We start from the raw sequence: 19,568 nt of genomic DNA, 5'->3' as shown, positions 1-19,568 counted from the left end.
TATCGCGACAACTTTTCCTTTGACGTTCATGGACTCCACTGGGTGGCACGCTCACAAACGCGCAGATAGGGTGCATACATCTCCTTTCGAGTTACGGCATATATGTGTTGCTCATCTTCGCCACATGTAGAACTCTGCACTCTATAGTCACCCGCAGCGAGGACCCGACGGACATTATGAAGGTGTCGAGCAGGCTCAACCTTTGGCGGATGGTCCGTTCACAATCATATCTTATGCAAATTTATCTGATTTCGTCATCAGGTGTGATCGGAGGCTTCAATCTTGGTCAAACTGCTCGACTACAAGTACCTGGTCGATTTCCGCCGCAGATATCACCCTTGCAGCTCGATTATCCTCCGACGCCACCGAGTAAGGATGGTATTGACTATTTCACTGCACCGAATGGTGCTCGATTTCCGCAACCTAGCGTTAGTCGTGAAACCTCTCACCAGACATATGCGTCCAGTTCGGACGGACGTCAAGGCTCGTTTATGAAACAAATGACTGCGGTCGAACGGTCTAAATTTCTGCGGGCTGTGCGGATGTCTCCTTATTTGCAACTTATGGTAGGGTACGTTTAGGGAAATTCTCACCAGGCCCGACCATAATTTTGACATCATCGAAAGTCCTTTGTTGCGATATGATACAGTCGACGAGCATGGAGTTTGGCATGGCGCATGCATGGTTGCATGTGAGTAAATTCAATCCTTATATTTCTCGGTATATTCCTCATATTTCTTGGTCAAGCATCTGACGCGACGTCCGAATACGAACCGCACCCGACGCTCACATATGAATGGGACCCCCAACAGGCGGCGGGGATGTCCAGAACCGCATCGCGCATGACTGGTAAAGGACGGTCATACGACTTGGTGCCACATCCGGCAGACCCCCGTTCTACTGCCGCCCTTCTAGATGCTAATGGGGAAATCCCGCACAGTAGTTCAGCGCGGAAGGAAAGTGTTCCAGGGCATGAAATTTGGGTTTACGAGGATCCGAAAGGAAGGTAAGTATTTGTTAGTCAGAGGCCTGACCAATATTACTGAAGTTGTATATTCCAGAACATACACATTCTGGAGATTCATGATACAAATTCCTTTAAGCAACGTTGGTACCTTTCTCTCACATTGACGTCTATTGACTTGACTGTATGCCTATATCTCAGCATGAGATGGCAATCCAATATTCGATAAACAACGGGCAGAAACTTGAATTCTTCGTTCCCGGCAGGAACCAGAACATGAGATGGTCTACTTATTCTGTATGCGTCCAAGTTTCCAATTCCAATTCGCCGTGCTGACTGATTAATTAGTGCAACGGGTTCAGCGCTGGTGTAAACCCAGATGATTTTCGTGGCCCTGGATTTGATAGCGGTTATGATCCCGTTTGGATTGACCTCTTGAAGAAGCACGAAGAGGCCCCGTTTCACGTGCTAGTAGGAGGTGGCGACCAAATTTACTGCGACGGGTAAGCTAGAGTCCCTGACATTGCCATTTCTCTTATTTATGGCTTGGAAAGACTGGTCCGAGAGCCTGAGATGCAGGAATGGATCAACTTACCAAGACCTGAGTGGAAGATAAAACATCAAATCACTTTGGAGATGAGAGCTGCTATTGGTACGAGACTATCTCACCAGTCATCGCGCTGTCGAACTCAGTGATGTGATTAAGACCGTTTCTACTTCAACCACTATTGCCGTATCTTTCAGAGCGGTGCCTTCGCACGTGCAACGGCCTCGATGTGCGTGTGACGCCTAATTTCCTACTTTATTAAAGCTGACAGAAAGGATTCAGACCTCAGTTGAATATGTGTGGTGAGTAAGACTACTCATTGTCGAAGCGAAGCTCTGAAATAAGACTATGCTGTAGATGATCACGGTACGTTACCATACGGCTTTACATCATGACACTGACATACTGAGTCGTTTTCAAACAGATTTGGTAAGCGTGCTTGTATTTTAGCATGACGTTGTTTATCAATATTTCGTGTAGATTGATGGCTACGGAAGCTGTAAGCTTTCTTAAGGATACGTTCAGTATCGAGAACTTAATTTAAACCTAGATCCTGACGATTTGCAGCGCTCTTCCGTGTTTAGCACGTAAGCCGCATTGATACCTTGCGAACTGTTAATATCACTGAGCATAACTTTGTAGGATTGGCGCTCGCGGTTATTTCTTCTTCCTTCTTTTCCAATGCTTTATCAACGGTGATGTCTTCTTAAAAAAGACTTCAGCATATATCTCACATACTGACTCTCACAACAGTCGAGGTTGACGGAACCGATGATACTTACGGAGTTCACTCAAATAAATCTATTATCATTGGTCAGCGTGGCCCCTATATCCCATTCCCTTCGCATTCGTTTCTCTCCTATCTTGGACCAAATTGTTACATCCTCTTACTAGACTGCAGGTGAGACACATTTGCCGAAAACTATGTTTGGTGTATGATCCTAATGTAATACAGGGCGGAACGACGGAAGGACCAAGTGTGCAGTGCATATGAGTACAAGAAAGTGTTTGATAAAATCTATCGGCTACCGCCACAAGTCCAGCATTTGGTGATTCAGCTCGGGATTCCGATTGCATACCCACGAATGAACTTCATGGAGACTCTACTCGAGTCAAAACTGAATCCGCTTGTAGCGATGGGGAAGAGAGGATCAACAAAAGTAGGAAGCTTCGTGAACAAGTTCAATGCAGATGCCGAGCTGTTGGATGACCTTGTATGTATCTATGTGTCACCGGATTTGGTCCAGACCTTTCTAAAATGTACGCTTTAGAACGATCATTGGACTGCAAAAGGCCACAAAACCGAGCGAAACAACCTCATCCAGAATCTAGCTGCTTATGCTCTGAAGACACATACCCGAATAACCTTCCTATCGGGTGACGTGCACTGCGCTGCAGTTGGCTACTTCAAGACGTATGTCAAAGACAAAAAAGCGAACGAGATCGCACCAAACATAGATCATCGTTTTATGCTAAACGTTGTCACAAGTACGTGTATACTTTCCTCTTCAATTTCACCCCTTACTAATCCTGTCGCATTTTACGCTTGACTATTACAGGTGCTATCGTCAATACTCCGTAAGTATCAAACCTGCCGGCACGCGACTTCTACTTAACACTCTCGTAGGCCACCAAATCCTGTTATCACACTCGTAACGAATCGTGCCAGTAAGACGCACCAGACGCTTCACCGTGCCGACATCGATGAAGGGATGGTGAGTATTATCTGCGTTTTATGTCGTATAGTTTCCTGATGATGTTATTTCGTCTATCCCCAAGGTCCCTCTCTTCCAGCAGGACACGGATGGTTCGACTGGGAATAACAGCAAATTGGTTATGGGTCGTCGGAACTATTGCACTGTAGGGTACGATGACCAAGGGAATTTAGTCTTCGACATTCGCGTTGAGAAGGAAAAAGGTTACGGGACCACTGTTGGGTAAGCTTCCTTACGTCCTATATCAAGGAAAGAAACTAATTTTATATCAATTAGATATCCCGTTAAAGCCCCACCACCATGTTGGCAATGAGTAATATCTAAAAAAACCTAGCTAGCTTTGACGTATCTTGCTTTTTCTTAGTGCTAAGCTAATCTTTCTTACTGCTGTCCTAATTCCTTCTGTTAATTCACTTAATCTTTTTGTTTTCGATTTTTTGCTTTTGTGTATTTATTTATTATTTTTACTGTATTTGTAGCATCTAGTGTACACATTGGTGGAATAGGATAGCAAGATATTGAAATGATACTCCTTTTCCCTCAATACCAAATGATAATGTCAATGCCAATGGAAGAAGATCTAAAAGTACACGCCAAAATAAAGTAAATATTAATACTACTGCGGGTCCTGATCCATGTTATACTCTGTCGCAGGATACTCAGAGGTGAACTTGGGTTGGTCCATAATTGGGGTATCACTCTCCATCGGCATCGGAACAGGAACAGATGAAGCAGCAGCCTCAACCTCAGCATCCACACCAACATTCACATTCACATTCCCACTCGCATTCGCAATTCCACCCGTATTCAAAGCGTTAACGTTAAGCCCACCAGCCGCAACAATAGCCTCAGCAGCAGCGATAATCGCAGCCCGCTGTCTCGCTTCCTCTTCGAGTTTCTTCGCTTGGAGTTTCTCTTCTCGCTTTTTGGCGCGACGGGCGCGTTCGAGCTCGCGTTTGCGTTGACGACGAGCTTCGAGTTTTTCTTTTTCTTTGCGTTCTTGTTCGGTCAGCTCGGGTTCGGGTTCAGGGGCTGGGGGTTGGGTGGGGTCTGTTCCTGCGGTAGGTATTGGACCTGGTGTTTGTGTTTGTGATGCTGTCGATGTGGATGCTTCTGGCTGTTGCTGTGGTAAATGTGACTGTGCCTCCACCTTTGTTTCAGGCGGAACAACGTCCATAGCCTCCAGTGAAGTCGACGGTAGAACAGGCGGTGTAGCAGGTGCAGCAACAAGTGCTGGCGAAGGCGTAGGTTCCTTTACCACAGGAGGTACCTTCGGCTGTGTCTGAGCTCTTGGCGGTTTTTGCGTCGGAGGACGACTCGACTTGGGATGATCAGACACTGCACGCTCCTTCTTCGGTGGTTTAGCAGTAGCACGCTGTTGTGAAGCTTCCTGCTGCTGCTGTTGTTTTTGCGCCTTCTTTTGCGCCTCTGCCTCTGCCATATCGTCGATCTCACGTTGCTCTGTAACGAATTCTGCATAGCGCTCGCACAAGGGTCGCCATGTTCGTAATTTCGTATCGGCTGAATCTGGGTCGTTGGCGAGTACACCTTCGATATCTGGTGGAGGCGGGTATTCGAAGTCGGGTCCTGCGTTGATGCTAACGCGAGCACCGTTGAACAAAGATACAAAGGGGTAGTATCCGAGCCAACCATCATCGAATGGGTTGTCCTTGTGCTCTGCGTAACCTTCTCGTAGTCTCCGCCGAGAACGGTTATTCCGAGCAGAAGGAACCGTGCGTAATTGTAGATAATCGAATAGTTCTTGAAATGCGACACCTTGGCTTTTCCCGTTGACGAAGTAAGCAATGTGTGAACCGTGTAAGACGGGTAAATGTTGTAATGGACTTGGTTCGGGAGGTGGCTTGTTCCCTCGTCCACGTTCGGGTAAGTTCTTCACCGTTGCAGATTTTTTGGTAGACGAAGGTACGGATGCAGTATCCTTAGCTTTGCTAGCCGATGAGTCCATCAGAGAAATCATCTCCTTCGACTGAGGATACTCAGGGATTTCATAGTACGCCCGACCTTTGAAAGGAATGGGAATGCCTACACGGTTTAATTGCGCTGGGTCATAAGGATCGTTCGCCTTCGGCTTGCGTTTTGGTGGAAGTGAGATGTACATGCCGATAACGTCCCCAGTACCGTAGCTCTGCCCATAAGGACGAGGGCGCGAAAGCGTCACCTTTCGTCCGTCCTTGTCAATATACCCATAGCTATAACCATCCGCACCGATAGGACAATTAAGCCCTGCTTCTCGCCTTCCCCAGCCTAATCGAACATGTGCGCCTTCCTTCGCTCCACTATCTGGAAGCTTTGCACCGCCTCCATGCTCAATTTTTATCTCAAAGTACCACTTGCCTTCGCGGATGGGTACGTTGAGGCGTGCAGATCGATAGCCTTTCTCACCGCAGAGGCCTAGACCATCCGTTGTGACTTTCATGAACGCGCTACGATCTTCCCAGCTTACGCGTACGTATCCTGGCGGATTACTCTCAATGACTCGGAACTGAGATTTTGATCCAGGCTCGGAGAGACCGATGGGAATGTAGCGGAAGTTGAGACGGTGGGGGATTTGTTCTGTGGTATTGTATATTGATCCTTCGCTGATTGGTACGAAAAGTGGAGGACGAGAAACTGTCAAACGTGACCAATAATCTACCAAGTTTGAGTCTGTCGTAGGAAGTAAACTCCCATCAGCAGCTTGTGTCGGTGGTACTCCAGAGTCAGAGGGCGCAGGAGACGCAGCGCTCGTCGGTGTTGCACCACTAAGCGTGGCATGTTTTCGCTTTTTGTTCGACGGTGGCGGAGTGTTGCTATAAGGTAAAGGTAGTGGAGTCGATGGCGCTGAAGTCTCTGGGGGATACGATTCCTCTCGTGCAATCATGGTTTAGGCACAAGGAACGTCGCGCGACCATGACGGCGTTTGCTACACTGCGTTCAGAAGCAATTATTGGGTCACGTGCGGTCTATTTCCTCCCTCGAATGACGCCTTTGACCGCTTACCCCGTACCCTCCACTCAACAATCATGTCAGCCAAATCGATCAAGTGAGTCTTCTTATTAATGAGAGAAACTTGGTCTAACCAGTATCTGTAGGCGAATCGGGAAGGTACATATTCATATAGGTTTCTTTGAGCTTGAACTCAGCCTTTATGATGCATTTATTCAGGAATGGCGGGACCTAGATACAGACCCGCTTACCGTATGTTCTATTCGTCGTACAGACCTAAAATGTTGACTGGGTATATAATTATAGGGCGTGCAAGCTGCTCCGAGAGACGACGATGACATTAGGTTCTGGTCCGGATTCATTGAGGGAGAAGTACGTCGCTTCTTGATATCATTCATCTTATCCAACTCAATGCGTCTGCGCAGGACGGAACACCATACAAGGGTGGAAAATTCAACTTTGAGATGGAATTCCCTGATGATTTCCCTTTCAAGCCTCCTAAAGTGAGCACGCAACCTGTTACTTGATGAATTGTTGATACTAATAGGCTTTAGTTCAAATTCACTACACGCATATATCACCCTGGAATCAACGAAGAAGGACAGGTCTGCTTGGACGTTCTTCGGGATGCCGTACGTTTCATCTTCCATTAGTATCAAAGGTTCGCAATTTCATATTGATGGCCTCAAAATAGTGGAAGCCAGCGATGACGGTTAGGTCGAGTGAGTGAATGATTCGCTGCTTTGTACGCCCTCGGCTTATCTGAAACATCTATTTCTTCATTTCAAAGTGCTCATATCCATTCAAGATAAACTGAACAATCCGAAGCCGGATGATCCGTTTGAACCAGACATTGCCCTGGTACTTTGTTCCCGTTCTCCAGATGTTGTCTCTATTTTTATCTAATTCTACAAATCTCCGTACAGCTCCTGAAAGAGAACCCCACACAATTCATTTTGACCGCTACAGATTGGACGAAGAAGTGAGTGTACCTTCAGCAAGGGTGCGATTATGATATGATCGACGATGCTAAAATGTCCCTGTAGGCACGCGAAGAATTAGCTGCTAATTGTGTTGAGCGACATACACTCTCGCCCTTTTTCTGTTTTCTTGCGTCATTGTACCATGCTTTGTATTTGTTACCGCATTATCCGAATTCCAGACAGAAATCTTGTGGGAAAGGAATGAATAAATACAAAAATAAAGAATAAAGGGACGATCAGAGCAGCGCCAAACAGATGACAACTAGGGCTGGCACGTTTTTCGGTTGAGCAAGCCTGTGCGGGCCCAGCGGTGACACGCTGATTGCAGGACAGACACCCACCTCAATCCCTCGTCTTCCCTTTCTCCCGCCGTCGCCACCTCTTTTGTTCTTCTCGTCGTGGTCGCTGTCTACACCGCCTGTACAAAGTCTGCAAGTCATCCGTTCCTTCGCAGTGAAAAATCCCATGGGCTTTCTTTAAACCCGTCAAACCTTGCATTAGTATCCGCGTCTGCCTCGTTTCAAGCACCCGTTACTTGATACCCTATTGTCCGCCTTCCCGACGCACCCTTCACCACACACGCGTGTCATCTACTACCCTCCAGCACTTGAATCCTTCCTATCCGCGGTCGCCTACTAATTTGGCACGAACAACGTGTTTTCGGCGAGGTTGCTGCAGTCACCATGCACCGTTTTCGGTGAGCCTTACCTTCTGTTCAATGCGTGCTCCTCACGTTAACAAATATTTGTCCTTCGATTTTCGCGTGTCTGCCGCCTTGTCACATCGTACCATACAGGAGAAAATCAGACGCGAGGCGTAGCGAGTTACCTCCTCCGTCTTCACCAAGCTTTTCCGTTGCCTCCAGCTCGCGTCCCCATCCTCCCTTCCCTATTGTTACCCAACACGTACAAGTTCATCCTCCTCCCGAGCCGCCGTCGTTGCCCCCTGTCAGCGATTTTCGGACAAGCTTGATCTTACCCGAGTATGTGGCTGTCCGCTCCTGCTTCTCACTGCCGCTGATAGTTATTCCATTTAGATTAACTAGAAGGTTCACCCTTCTGCGCTCATCCAGCGGTGCTCCGTACAGCTTGGAAGATCTAAGAAATCGTTTTGCCGAACAGAGAGCGAAAGGTGCAGAAAATCAAATCTCAGAGGAAGAGGAAGACATGCTGCTAGATATGTTAAGTCGAATTCGCGCGCACGGGACGGGTCACGGAGGGCCAGCGTCAAAAACGTCCGTAACTACCGAGTCCAATAACTCAAGCGTGAGATCGGACCCATCGTCTACGAGTGTTTCGTCAAATGACGCCGCTTCTTCGGCGTCGTCAACGGTGCGGCAGTCGACACAGTCAACGACTACTATGTCCTCTGCTCCCGGCAGCTCCGAACTCTCCCATTCGCCTGTGTCTCCGTCATCCCGATCAGCCAAACGACACAGCAACAACCTTTTTGGAGGTGGTCAGCTGAGGGACATACGGTACATGCGGAAGTCTTCGAATCGGACGATCAGCAGCAGTCGCAGTGCACTCTCGTCTACCCAGAGCGAATCAACAACAGAGAATATAGCAAATGCCCTGATTGATTCGTATTCCGATGGACATGCTCGCCCAATAACGCCGGAAAACTCGACTTCGACTATCAATGCACCGTCAAGTCCGATCTCCGCAGCATCTTCTGATCGGTCGATGAACCTGTCTATGTCATCGTCAATTGAGGAGGGCGTCGCTCCTCTTGCTGGCTCGTCAGCGCTTCGTCTTAGTCGGCAACTCACGACTGGGCAGGTGAAGCGTATGTCAATGTCCTTAGAGGAGGCGATTAGAAAGATCGAAGAAGAGGCAGATGACCAGGTCCTCGTTCCCCGATCAACTACATCTGCTCAGCAAAATGGAAATGCAGAACCCGGTAGAGCGTTGGCACTGACAACTGATGACGTATGTACTCAACTATCTCGTGTGATGTCCTAATGATGTTGACCATCTCTACACATGACAATGCAGACAAACTCCAACTCGGCTAAGGCTATCACCGAAGCAAGCAACGAGTCTTCCACCATGTCCTGGCTTGCTGACGTGGACACCTCTGGTCCTGCAGGTGCTTACCGCTCGCCATCTCCATATCGTACAGGGCGTTCAACGTCGCCTGTGCCTCGCGTTCCAGGGTATATACCCGGGATGCCCCGTCCAGTGACGCCTGCTCGTGACAATGACCTGGAGGATGTTCGTTCTCTCTCAATAACGCCTCGTGCTGCTGCGTCCTCTCCGCCACTTTCTGCCGGATCGACGCTCCTTCGACAAGCTGTGAATAACTCGCCGACTCCTTATGGTGCTCGGCCAAAGTCTCCGCACTCATCAGTTCGAGACCGTTATGGAAATCCGTACGGTTCAGAACATACGTCGTTAAGCTCGCATTGGCGCAGGCCATCGTCACCTCTGTCGAGTAACAGCAATGCCTTCCAATCGCTGAATGGTGGCTCGAGACCAAGTACGCCTTCAAACGTGACGTGGAATGTTTCCGCTCGTGAATCTGGCCAGAGCTCGAAGCCACTTGGTAGGAACGGAACTCTGTTGGGGCACAACAGAACTGCGAGCAACTCAAGCGTTGGCGACAGCCAGAGCTGGATTGAAAGCCCTATTGATGATGCGCCAAAGACGGTTTTGCGAATTCCTCGCCCTATCTATTCCCCGGGCACTTCGGACGATGGTAGAGATTCGGAAGTTCGGAACAAATTCCTTTCGAATGGGTCTGTTTTGTCAGCCTCAGCACTTGCCTTTGTGGACTATGACCCAACTTCGGAGCTGTCCAACTCTTTCGGCATGTCATCTTCTCCTAGTCGTGATCTCACGCGCTCGACGTCTGTTACTTCGACGCTGGACGAGGGAACTCGCGCAAAACAGCGGATCCTATCGCCTCTTCTGACACCTCCAACGTCACCATTCGCGCGAAATTTCGACCAGAATCCCCTGGTTATCTCACGAACGTCGAATAATTCTTCTCGATCATCGCTTGTTTCCGTTGGGTCTAGTTATCACTCGACTGAGGACGATGGAGCCAAATTCTTACTTGCCCCAGACAGGATGGAGCCTGCATGGCATGATGTTCCAATCTCAGTGAACGTCATGAACCAAGGGCGAACAGGAACTCGCGGCAATCCACCCGCGGATGACCCAGAGCACTTGCTTCGCCAGTATACGGGTCTCACCAAACTCGACTTGCTCTCTATTCAGAACAAATTGCTTGAAGCATCTCAAGCTCGGGCGAAGAGCTCGGAGGTACGGGCCTCGTCGACTCTACGCCGTCGGCGACCGTCTACTGCTCAATCCATTCACTCAACCGGAGGGCAGCCGAGTAGGGTATGTTATATTTAGGTTGGATTTTCCTGTTTACGCGGACTAATAACGTTGTATCTAACTTTAGACTACGAGCCCGGCTCCTGTACATGGTTTACCATGGGCGCCGAGTGTAGAAAGTACTGTCAAGGCTAATGCACTTTTGACCTCCGTCGTCAACAGCATACAGCCATCTGAGCCGACAGAGCCAGTGCGTGATGAAAGTGAGGATAACGACTTGCATATCCTTCCTTCACCGCCTGTTCTTGCACCCATACCGACGTCGAGCCCGGGACGCCGCAACAAGGACTTAGCCGAGATATTATTCGGAGTGAGTGAATCCGAGCCGGTACCTTCTCTGCCTGAGGTGGAGCCAGAACCAGAGCATGCACCCGTGCAAGAGCCAGCACCAAAACACGAGCCAGCACCCTTAGACGATCAGGGCCGCAATACTGAAGAAGATCGACCAAGATTCGAGTTCCCTCAACGATCCGCGGTTCCTCCAAAGGTAGAAGATATCGGTCTGACACAGCTTGCACCGAATCATGGTCTCGAATTGACGTCGGATAGTGGTCATACAGCGGACTCGTCGGACTTGATTCGTCAAGTGCAGGAACGGACAGAAGCTGCAATGGCCCAGTTGCGTCGATCACCACAACAAGGACGTTTCCCCATAGCGGGCTCGCAGATCACGAAGAAAAAGATCAACTTGCAGGATATATCTGCGCCGCTGTTGGTCCAATCTTCTACCAGCATAGACAAGATACCGACTGTTTCCACATCTCCGCTGAAGCCGACCCACCCTAACGATGGACAACGTACTGTCAAGATGTCACTTTCTAGGAGACTTCGGAATACTCTCAGGAGTAAGAACGCTGGGCCTAATGGCGACGAAGTGACACCCTGGACGCTTGATAATACTTCATCTTCGTTCACTAATTCCCCTCAAGTTGGAAACAGGAGTTTGACGCCATCGAAAGGCAGCGTGACAGACTTGTATGTGCAGCCGAAGCTGACGAACGTATCTCCGCCTGCATCTGCTGGGCCCAATCTGAAGACGTTCATGTCGCGTTTCCGGAAGAAGGGTCAACAGAATGGTCCCATGGAACATGAACAGAAGCATGGCTTAACATCAACTATGCCTTCCAATGCACCTTCTCAATCTGCGCCCGCGAACGGAAGGCATAGCTTCCAATTGCCACCGTCTTCTGCACCTTTACTATCACGAAGCGGTAGCATTTCACAAGCTGTTGCCCGAATTATTCCGACAGCGCCGTCTTTGTCTCGTCAGCCAACAGAAAGGACAGTTGTTAACTCCCCTTCTTCTCCACCTGCATCTGCTCCATCTGAACCAACGGCGCTGAGGCAATTCTACGAAGCGGCTCAAAGTCTCGGCTTGGACCAATCTGCGCTGAATGATTTCTTGGCCCGTTCAAACTCATCCGCTGGAAAACATCCGTATCCGTCTACATCCGCGCCTACTAGGTATCATGATGAGTCTCCCGAAAAGCCTTCGTTGGAGCCTATTCGCGCGTCTAGCCCTGTTATTCCTGAACTCTTCATTCAACGGCCTGGTGCGGATCATTCTGGGAATAATACCACGTTGCGTGAGCGTGCAAGTTCACCCGTACCTGCTCCTACCCCACGACGCGTGCGCGAGATCGCCGATTCTCATGGGAATGTACGAAACACAGTCGTCCGACGGACGCTCATCTTCCCATCTACCAATAGTTCAACAACGGATCTTGCTTCTTTATCCAGGAAGGCTACCACGAAGAGCTACAAACGGGCGAGCAATCTCTCGGTCCAATCCAATCGATCTATTCATGAGCGAATCCCTACACCTCCGCCGCCAAAGGCAAAGAGACAATCCATCGATCCATCTCCGCCTGTTCCAAGTCTTCCATCACCCCTTTCCTTATCCAACTCTGGACGACTTTCGTCATCGCGACTTACACCAGAAATACCAATAGAGAAGTCTCCCTATGATTCGTTGTGCGTATTCCATTTGCCGCTTTGCGCTCATAGACGATCCGAAAACTTACATGAACTGACCCGTACGCGTATTGTTTGTTCTCACACAGCTACGACATGTACATTGGCGATAGAACGGGAAGCGTGCAGAGTCCTGAACTTTCCGAGCCGCCCAAGTCCCCACTTGACGAAAGTCTTCCGGAAGTGGAAGAGGGACAGGCGCTTGAAGTGATCGAGTTGGCTAATGGGGAGACAATCTGGTAAGATCCCCGTTTCCACTACCCTACTTCTCGTGATAGCGTTATGGGAATATTGAGTTCATGATGTTTTCTGTTTCGTAAACTTTGCGTATAGGTCTATCGTAAATGGGTTGAGAGCGGACGACGTCGAATCTATTTACCAGCGGCGCGGCAGCGTGGATTCGGACTATTCGAGTATGCCATTGCAAGATAGCGAAAGCGAGCAGCTGTTCTTTAAGGAACACGCACGGACAGGTTCGAAGGGGAGCAACATCTCCATATCTAACTTTGCTCGACGGAAGAGTCAGCAAGCGGCCCGTCCAGAAACAAAGGTTCGTTCCTCATTTCATACTCACACACACATTACCACACATTACACTATTCCGTTCTCCATTTCTCAAAATTAACTTCACGTGTATTCATTAATACTAACACCATATCACTTATCCCCATTTCCAATTCGGCAAACCCACAAACAAAAACGAATATAGGTCTTCCACAGTTCGTCGACACACATCGGGCGTCTAATCGAACAACTCGCACGTAATACCGAAGCGGCAACTTTCAACATCAAGCCCAACCCTCACACTCACAACAAACAGGGTAGCGTCGGCAGCGTCGGTAATACTTCGACTCTACAATCACATTCGCAGCCGTTTTCCCATTCCCACATCGCTGGGGGCGGTGGGCATTCACATTCCGGTTCTTTACAAACAATGATGACGACGGGGACGACGTCGGACTCTGATACCAACTGGACGGTCGAAGAGCGATTAGAGCGCATGCTTGACTCTGTGAACCCTTCGAGCTAGATGGGCCCAATGGACGAACCTTAATTAAATGATTTGTTTGTTTGTTTTGCTTTATATTGTCTTCAGCTTTGACTTCTCTTCTTGTTCCTTTTGCTTGTTTCTGATATCTCTTTCTTTCATTTTTACGAGTTTGAATTTAAAAAAACCTCCGTCGCTTGCTGATAACTCGCGTTTTCTCGTTATGCTATGGCGCTTTCTACTTTTTTTATCTTTCTTCCATTCTTCTTCCGAATCTTCAACCCTCATTCTTCTCGCTTTTCATATCTTCTTGTACTGCCTAACACATGGACTGGTTATGGTAACTGCGACGAATTTGTATACCTCTGCTCTCCCTTCCTCTCTCCTATCCTCTTCCGTCTTCTACTTATGCATATGCGACATATCCAACTCCCGATCGATACACTACACTACTACCTCTACACACACACTCGTTTTTCTTTTTCCGTTACTCCGATATTCGCTTGTTCTAGTAATATAAATATTCGCTTTGGTGCTTTCCTCCTCCGAAAGTGGTGTGGCAGAGATACAATGACAACAGAAGAAAAGCCAATAGAACAGAAACAGAAGGGAAAGAAAGCACGGAGAGAAGTAGGAAATACATGAGAGAGCATGATAAAAGCGTGAAGTACCCTGTACTGAATATATGCATACAAACAGCTATACAACATTTATAAGTCCTCTTATTCTTTAAGATCCGGTAAGAGGAATGGGGTAGTTAGATGGGTTTCATCCACAGCGTGGTAGGAAGGGTTATGTATACATATCCACGTAAGTGTTCAAGTCCTTCAAAACGGCAGCGCGCAGTTAGGCGTTAGCATTAGACGATACTGCCTCGATAGTCCCTACATAGCAGGCACAGCATTCATGTCCATCCATCGATTAATACTAAGTGCGAGAAGAGCCTCGAGAAGGAGAGGCGGCTGGACAAAGGTGTATTGTAGGAAACCATGTGCGGGTCCTAGCGGAGTTGGCTGGTCGACTGTGCGAAAGAAGGCTATGCGTACGGGTGGTTGGCCGTGTGCGTTTTGCGGGACGTGGTATAACTGCGGATGAGGGAGAGGAGTTAGGGTGGTTAGGAGGAGTTATGTCGAGAGACGCCGAGAGGGAAGAATTAGAATCAGAATCAGATTAAGCGAAAAGAGGGGGAGAGGGGAGGATCCGTTGTCATCGGGTGAAAAGGGACGTGCAAGTGGAAAAGTTGTAATGGTACTTACGTCGTACCCAAGCTGGTCGTCGCGCGTTCTGCGCCATTCAAATTTACTTCCGTTAAGGAAGAATGCTCGTGCACTGTCGTAGTAAAGGGGAAAAAAATACAAAAATAAATAAACACAGGCTCGCATATTTCGCTTGTGGATCAAGCGACCTACCTTGCCGTCGAGCCGGGGAGGACGAGCATAGCCATCGGGAAGGGCTGTCTGTTCTTGACGGTGCACAACCCGAGGTAGGAATCGGCGCTCCAGTCGAAGATGGCGACCATCTCGTCTTGGTTCCGATAGATCTGCATTGACATCGTAGGGACACGCAAAGCGCAGCGTAAACAAGCAATTAGTATACTTATAGGCAATTAGACGTCAAAAGGTGATATATGATGATCGGCCCCAGATAAATTGCACTCGCGAAGGGCTGGGCTGGGCGGCGACGGACGCCTCGGAGGGCCACACCGTCGATCCCCGGCCTCGGTGCAGGGATCGATGTTTTTTTATCTACTGGCGACGGGAGAAACAGACGTACCGTTGTTCTCTTGTTCGTCATGAACACATCCGGCGTCTGTCAGAAACAGCGGCAACAGCAGCCCCATTGAGAGACGATGTATTGACAGCACAGCTGGAAGCAGCGAAGACGCACCTCGAAGCGGTAGAAAATAGGCTCGACATCGTCGCCGAGGATGATGCACTGCTCGTTCGAGATTTCATTAAGCCATTGTGGGGAGGAGGAGGAGGGAACGAAGGCGAAGACGTGGTGGGACGCGAGCAAGCGATCGTGGAAGGTTGGGGGGCGAGGCACACACACATACATGCCGTCCCAGATGGGGGCTGCTTAGTCTATTTGCAAACAATTCTATACGGGGCGAGCTTACCTGACGCGGGTTACCTCGCGACCCGGTGAAATACAGGTCGTACGCAGCAGGCGCGGGCGGGGCCATCCAGCAAGCAGCCTCGAGCTATGCTACGCTTGCAGTAGTGATTGATATGATATACGTACACGATATACTGGCGAGGGGGGAGCCAATAACCTGAACGGCACACGCTTTTTAGGCACAGGGTTTAGTTGCCAGGACACACACCCTCGAGGTCCATTTTCTCCCCCTCAGACGTGCCCCTTGCTCTTAAGCTTTGACGAACGGGGGATGCGGGACGGGCCCGCGGCGGCAAATCTCGAAAGGGCAGAGAAAGGCTACACGGAATATTAAATGGACGCGCAGCTGCGCATATGGCGCATGGACGAATATGTATGACTATCTGTCTACGAACAGGCTGTGGCCCTAGTTTCGCTGTTCTGCCTCCGTGTGGCTGGCCGGCGGACAGTGCCGTGTGCCGAGGGCCGGAGGGGCCAGGGACCAATAATGTGAATGTGGTGTTTGTGATTACATAGGAGAGAAGGGCACAACATAGACTAAGTGTATGTGTACGTGCGCCGCTGGACGGAGAGGCGATAAACTATCGGGTTCTGATGAACCTGGGATGTGGAGAGAAGACACCCTGAGGGCCAAGGCGCCGAGGGCTGAGGAGAAGAAATAAGACACCGAGAAGCCAGGACAAGCTCTAGAACCCGTGCCACTTCAGACTCTATGCTCAGCTCAGCGGCGATTTGGAGGGGCAGGATGGGACGCTCCTCTTCAATCGCGTCTTTTTTCCCGCTCAGGCACGCACTTAGCCAGCACAAGCTAAGTAGCTCGTCTTTTATTCTTAGACGCGACGCGTCCAAGATATTCCTCCGCGATTGCACGTGCTCACTCAACTCTCTCTCTAAACGCTCCTCCCCTGACCGAACATCCCACTCAGACGTTCCCGGGCTCGGGCCACCACGCGTCCACACGCTGCGCTGGAGCGCCCGCACATGGCAGTTCCATCTCTGCTCCGCAATCGCATAGAAAAAAAGAACCAGTTCATACAAGCACACACTTCCCAGCACACTAGCACTCGCGTTTCCCACTCATGTATTCGGAAGAAATTCATATGTGCAGTACGTACATCCAGTCATCAGCCAACTTTGTACAGAGCCCGCTTCTTCGTCTTGCGCGTCACGTGCACCGCACTCCCAGAATGCCCTCCCCCAAACGCAAGCACGACCGCCTCGTCCACACCCGCGCCGCGTGTCCGCTTTCTCAGCTCAATCGCATTCTTTGCGAATCGGAATCGTTCCTGGTCAGTCCCTAGCAATCACAGCACAATCACAGAAGCAGCCTGTTAGCATTAGCATGACACAAGGCACGCGGCCCGCCCGCCAGAAAGCGGAACACCACTGAATCGCTGAAACACACCTATTTGGAACATCGGAGACTCGATCGCACTCTTGAACAGATCAAACCCTAGCACACCGTCATATCAGCACTTCTTCACGCAACTTTAAGCTCAGCCACTTGTGTATCCTTACCAAGACGAGCAAAAATTCCCAGTAAGGTGTTGCGCCCACTTCCCGACGGAGAATGGACGTCCAAGATGCTCGTCAGCGTGACAACCAAGAAGTTGAACACATCGGACCGCAACTGAAGTGCGTAAGGGCCCAGAATGGATGGGCGTTGCTGCTGCGCTTCCGAAGGGGTAGCAGTACCGTCACTCGTTGATAGGTTGTCCACGAATTCAATCCATTCGTTGATATTTTCAACTGAAATAGAGTTGCGGCACGCCTGATAAGCGTAATTGCAGAGTTCATCCATCCCACCGAGCAGGCATCCCGCCGACAAGACAGCTCGTGCATTCGCCGTCGTTAAGTTGTTCAGCGATACAGACGAGTAAAGATAGCCTAAGGCTAGCAGCCGGAACACCAAAGTCAGGGGTATCGAAACAGAGTTTGAAGGCTACAGTATTTACCTACTGCAAAGCCCTATCATGCGCAGACGTCATTGGTGTGGTACTCTTTAAATGTTGACTGGAAACTCACCTGGTCGGTAATCTCTGGAAAGCTTTCCAACGGCACGTAAATGCTATGCATACCCGCAGATTTGGGATTTGCCGAAATCAAGTGGGCAAGGTACGGCGACCGCGAGAGAATAATCGCATGCAGCTGGTATCTATGGCCATGTGCATGCTAGGGAAGAGAAGAAGGCAAACGGAACGGCAAATAGTATATGAGATTGGGTTTGCGAACAAAGGGGATAGAAGCATCATACCAGGAGAGTATCAGCGTATTCCTATAAATACGCACGTGAGCAGGTATAATACATAGATATAAGAGCTATTAAGCCACATACTCCCATTTGAAAGCCAGCATTGTACAAGTGGTCGATAATCTGCTCGTTGTGTGAAGGTGCGTATACGTTACTAGACGCAGCGTCAGTACGGAGGTTGCAAGGGAATGATGGAAAGAGGCCCGAGAGACCACACGAGCTCCTTCAGGAGAAACTACGCCCCAACGCACCTTGTAAAGCCATTTACAGGCGCAGACGAAGGACCTGCAACAGCGTATCCCCCATCTTGCCCAGGCGGAGCGTTTTGTTGGACAGAGGCAGAAGTCGCAGTCGTAGCAGTACCATTTTGCTCAACCTGTCCCACCCCATCATTCGAGCTCGGCGTCCGCGCTCCACCAGCATACGTCGATGTCGTCGTCGTCGAAGAAGAAGAAGAGTTTTGAGAATGCGGGCGTCCGTTCATAACATTGACAACAAGCGGTGGCGACGACGCAGACATTGCACGCCTTAATTAAAGTGAAATATACAGAAAGGTCAAGGTGACTGGCGAGTTTGAGGCTGGCTACAGGGCCGAGCCGGGCCAGTCGGGAGGGAGGAAAAGGTAATAATGGGAATAAATGGGACAAGGGAAGGCGTAACGCGTTGAAGGAAACGGAGAGTGAGTGACCACCGCACCACATAATTTCAAGACGACCAAACATGTACAAATATACCCCAAAATTAATTTTATAATATAACTATTTTATATTTTTATTGCCATTAATGCCGTTATTGAGAGAAAAGAGCCTTTGCCTGCTCTAAGGTGTACACACTACCGACCTCTGTGTTCTCCATGTCCATACATACGAAACTGCTCATTAGGTTGTTTGATATCCCCCTTGCGGCCGCCTTGGTTCCTACGATACATGGATAGGAAGGTTCGGGTGAGTGATATCGTGGTGGACCATCATCAGACTCGGACTCGGGACCCAGCTAGCAATGTATTCAGACACGACTTTCGACCCGTAAACTACGGAGGAAACGCACCATATGTGATCTATCTGAAGCAAAACTCTCGAGGAACTCCTCTGCGGCGACGATGCGGAACAGACTGTAATAAGTTCGAGCGCTCTGTCAATGACACAAAATGCACGCTTCCAAGCCAAGGAGTTGAATGGAAATCACCTCTGATACGTCTCTGGGATGCTCCATCCAGCCTCCGCAGCTTGAATACTTGCGTACGGAAATGTCGAGGCGATGTAATCTTCCCACTTGCACGGCATTTCAAGTCTACTGTCAAGGTCATATATCCAGGTCGAAGATGGCCGTGGCGGCCCTGGTTCGCCACTAAAGGCAACTTCAGGCCGTCTTCGCTCGTCGTCGTGAGACTCGAGTGCTAGGATAACATGGTAATCCCATACAACGACATCTTCGCGCAATTTCTGACTCCAAAGAGCTACCTGTCAACTGGGTTCAGATGCTCAAATTTATGACTTGACCCCTCGCGTAAGACGGAAAGGAACTTGCCGTACACTACGTGTCCTGTTCGAGATGAAGATGGCATAGATAGACCATACTGCGCGGACAGATTCATCCTCAAGGAACCGCTTTGCAAGCATGTATATATTTTCCTCACACCAGTTTGCCGTGTATAACCGATCCAGGGGAACCGGCGGAGGAGGCGTCAAGGTTTTCTTCTCATCAAAGGTTTCACATACACGGGACGTCATTGAGT

General features: G+C 49.4%; 7 protein-coding genes across 7 annotated transcripts; 3 read left to right on the top strand and 4 right to left on the bottom strand.

The window, feature by feature from the left end:
* Positions 1–28: 28 nt before the first annotated feature.
* FOMMEDRAFT_153304 (uncharacterized protein) lies at positions 29–3,539 on the top strand (the record flags this gene model as incomplete). Its single annotated transcript, XM_007264041.1, has 23 exons — positions 29–70; positions 131–212; positions 262–571; positions 627–691; positions 748–1,006; positions 1,062–1,107; positions 1,166–1,261; positions 1,313–1,467; positions 1,519–1,616; positions 1,671–1,740; positions 1,794–1,813; positions 1,869–1,877; positions 1,936–1,952; positions 1,992–2,010; positions 2,062–2,098; positions 2,154–2,206; positions 2,265–2,412; positions 2,467–2,725; positions 2,783–2,999; positions 3,071–3,089; positions 3,139–3,226; positions 3,291–3,448; positions 3,503–3,539. 23 exons carry the CDS (start codon positions 29–31, stop codon positions 3,537–3,539), a joined length of 2,304 nt encoding a protein of 767 aa, XP_007264103.1.
* A 1,026-nt stretch (positions 3,540–4,565) lies between these two features.
* Positions 4,566–6,107, bottom strand: FOMMEDRAFT_79189 (uncharacterized protein; the record flags this gene model as incomplete). Its single annotated transcript, XM_007264040.1, has 1 exon — positions 4,566–6,107. A coding segment is annotated over one exon (1,542 nt), but the record flags the coding sequence as incomplete, so codon positions are not given.
* A 286-nt stretch (positions 6,108–6,393) lies between these two features.
* FOMMEDRAFT_26744 (UBC-like protein) lies at positions 6,394–7,234 on the top strand (the record flags this gene model as incomplete). Its single annotated transcript, XM_007264039.1, has 8 exons — positions 6,394–6,424; positions 6,489–6,544; positions 6,598–6,675; positions 6,727–6,804; positions 6,867–6,894; positions 6,981–7,033; positions 7,099–7,154; positions 7,219–7,234. 8 exons carry the CDS (start codon positions 6,394–6,396, stop codon positions 7,232–7,234), a joined length of 396 nt encoding a protein of 131 aa, XP_007264101.1.
* Positions 7,235–7,838: 604 nt separating this feature from the next.
* On the top strand, positions 7,839–13,506 carry FOMMEDRAFT_132375 (uncharacterized protein; the record flags this gene model as incomplete). Its single annotated transcript, XM_007264038.1, has 8 exons — positions 7,839–7,852; positions 7,952–8,137; positions 8,192–9,086; positions 9,153–10,505; positions 10,570–12,476; positions 12,566–12,715; positions 12,810–13,026; positions 13,186–13,506. The coding sequence occupies 8 exons, from the start codon at positions 7,839–7,841 to the stop codon at positions 13,504–13,506; spliced, it is 5,043 nt and encodes a 1,680-aa protein (XP_007264100.1).
* Positions 13,507–14,348: 842 nt separating this feature from the next.
* FOMMEDRAFT_153301 (uncharacterized protein) lies at positions 14,349–15,649 on the bottom strand (the record flags this gene model as incomplete). The annotated part of the gene is made up of 7 exons (XM_007264037.1): positions 14,349–14,549; positions 14,721–14,793; positions 14,874–15,004; positions 15,077–15,181; positions 15,238–15,273; positions 15,352–15,539; positions 15,598–15,649. 7 exons carry the CDS (start codon positions 15,647–15,649, stop codon positions 14,349–14,351), a joined length of 786 nt encoding a protein of 261 aa, XP_007264099.1.
* Positions 15,650–16,648: 999 nt separating this feature from the next.
* FOMMEDRAFT_104330 (uncharacterized protein) lies at positions 16,649–18,493 on the bottom strand. Its single transcript, XM_007264036.1, has 8 exons — positions 18,085–18,493; positions 17,918–17,987; positions 17,837–17,857; positions 17,608–17,754; positions 17,538–17,550; positions 17,101–17,475; positions 16,988–17,035; positions 16,649–16,879 (listed from the first exon to the last, which is right to left on the bottom strand). Exons 1-8 carry the CDS (start codon positions 18,351–18,353, stop codon positions 16,707–16,709), a joined length of 1,116 nt encoding a protein of 371 aa, XP_007264098.1. The 5' UTR covers positions 18,354–18,493; the 3' UTR covers positions 16,649–16,706.
* A 129-nt stretch (positions 18,494–18,622) lies between these two features.
* Positions 18,623–19,563, bottom strand: FOMMEDRAFT_26741 (uncharacterized protein; the record flags this gene model as incomplete). The annotated part of the gene is made up of 4 exons (XM_007264035.1): positions 18,623–18,826; positions 18,881–18,944; positions 19,019–19,293; positions 19,366–19,563. The coding sequence occupies 4 exons, from the start codon at positions 19,561–19,563 to the stop codon at positions 18,623–18,625; spliced, it is 741 nt and encodes a 246-aa protein (XP_007264097.1).
* Between the last annotated feature and the right edge of the window lie 5 nt (positions 19,564–19,568).

This window comes from Fomitiporia mediterranea (genome assembly GCF_000271605.1).
Source record: "Fomitiporia mediterranea MF3/22 unplaced genomic scaffold FOMMEscaffold_3, whole genome shotgun sequence".
In the NCBI taxonomy this organism is placed as follows: Eukaryota; Fungi; Basidiomycota; class Agaricomycetes; order Hymenochaetales; family Hymenochaetaceae; genus Fomitiporia; species Fomitiporia mediterranea.
This window is presented reverse-complemented; position numbering and strand designations above follow the sequence as displayed.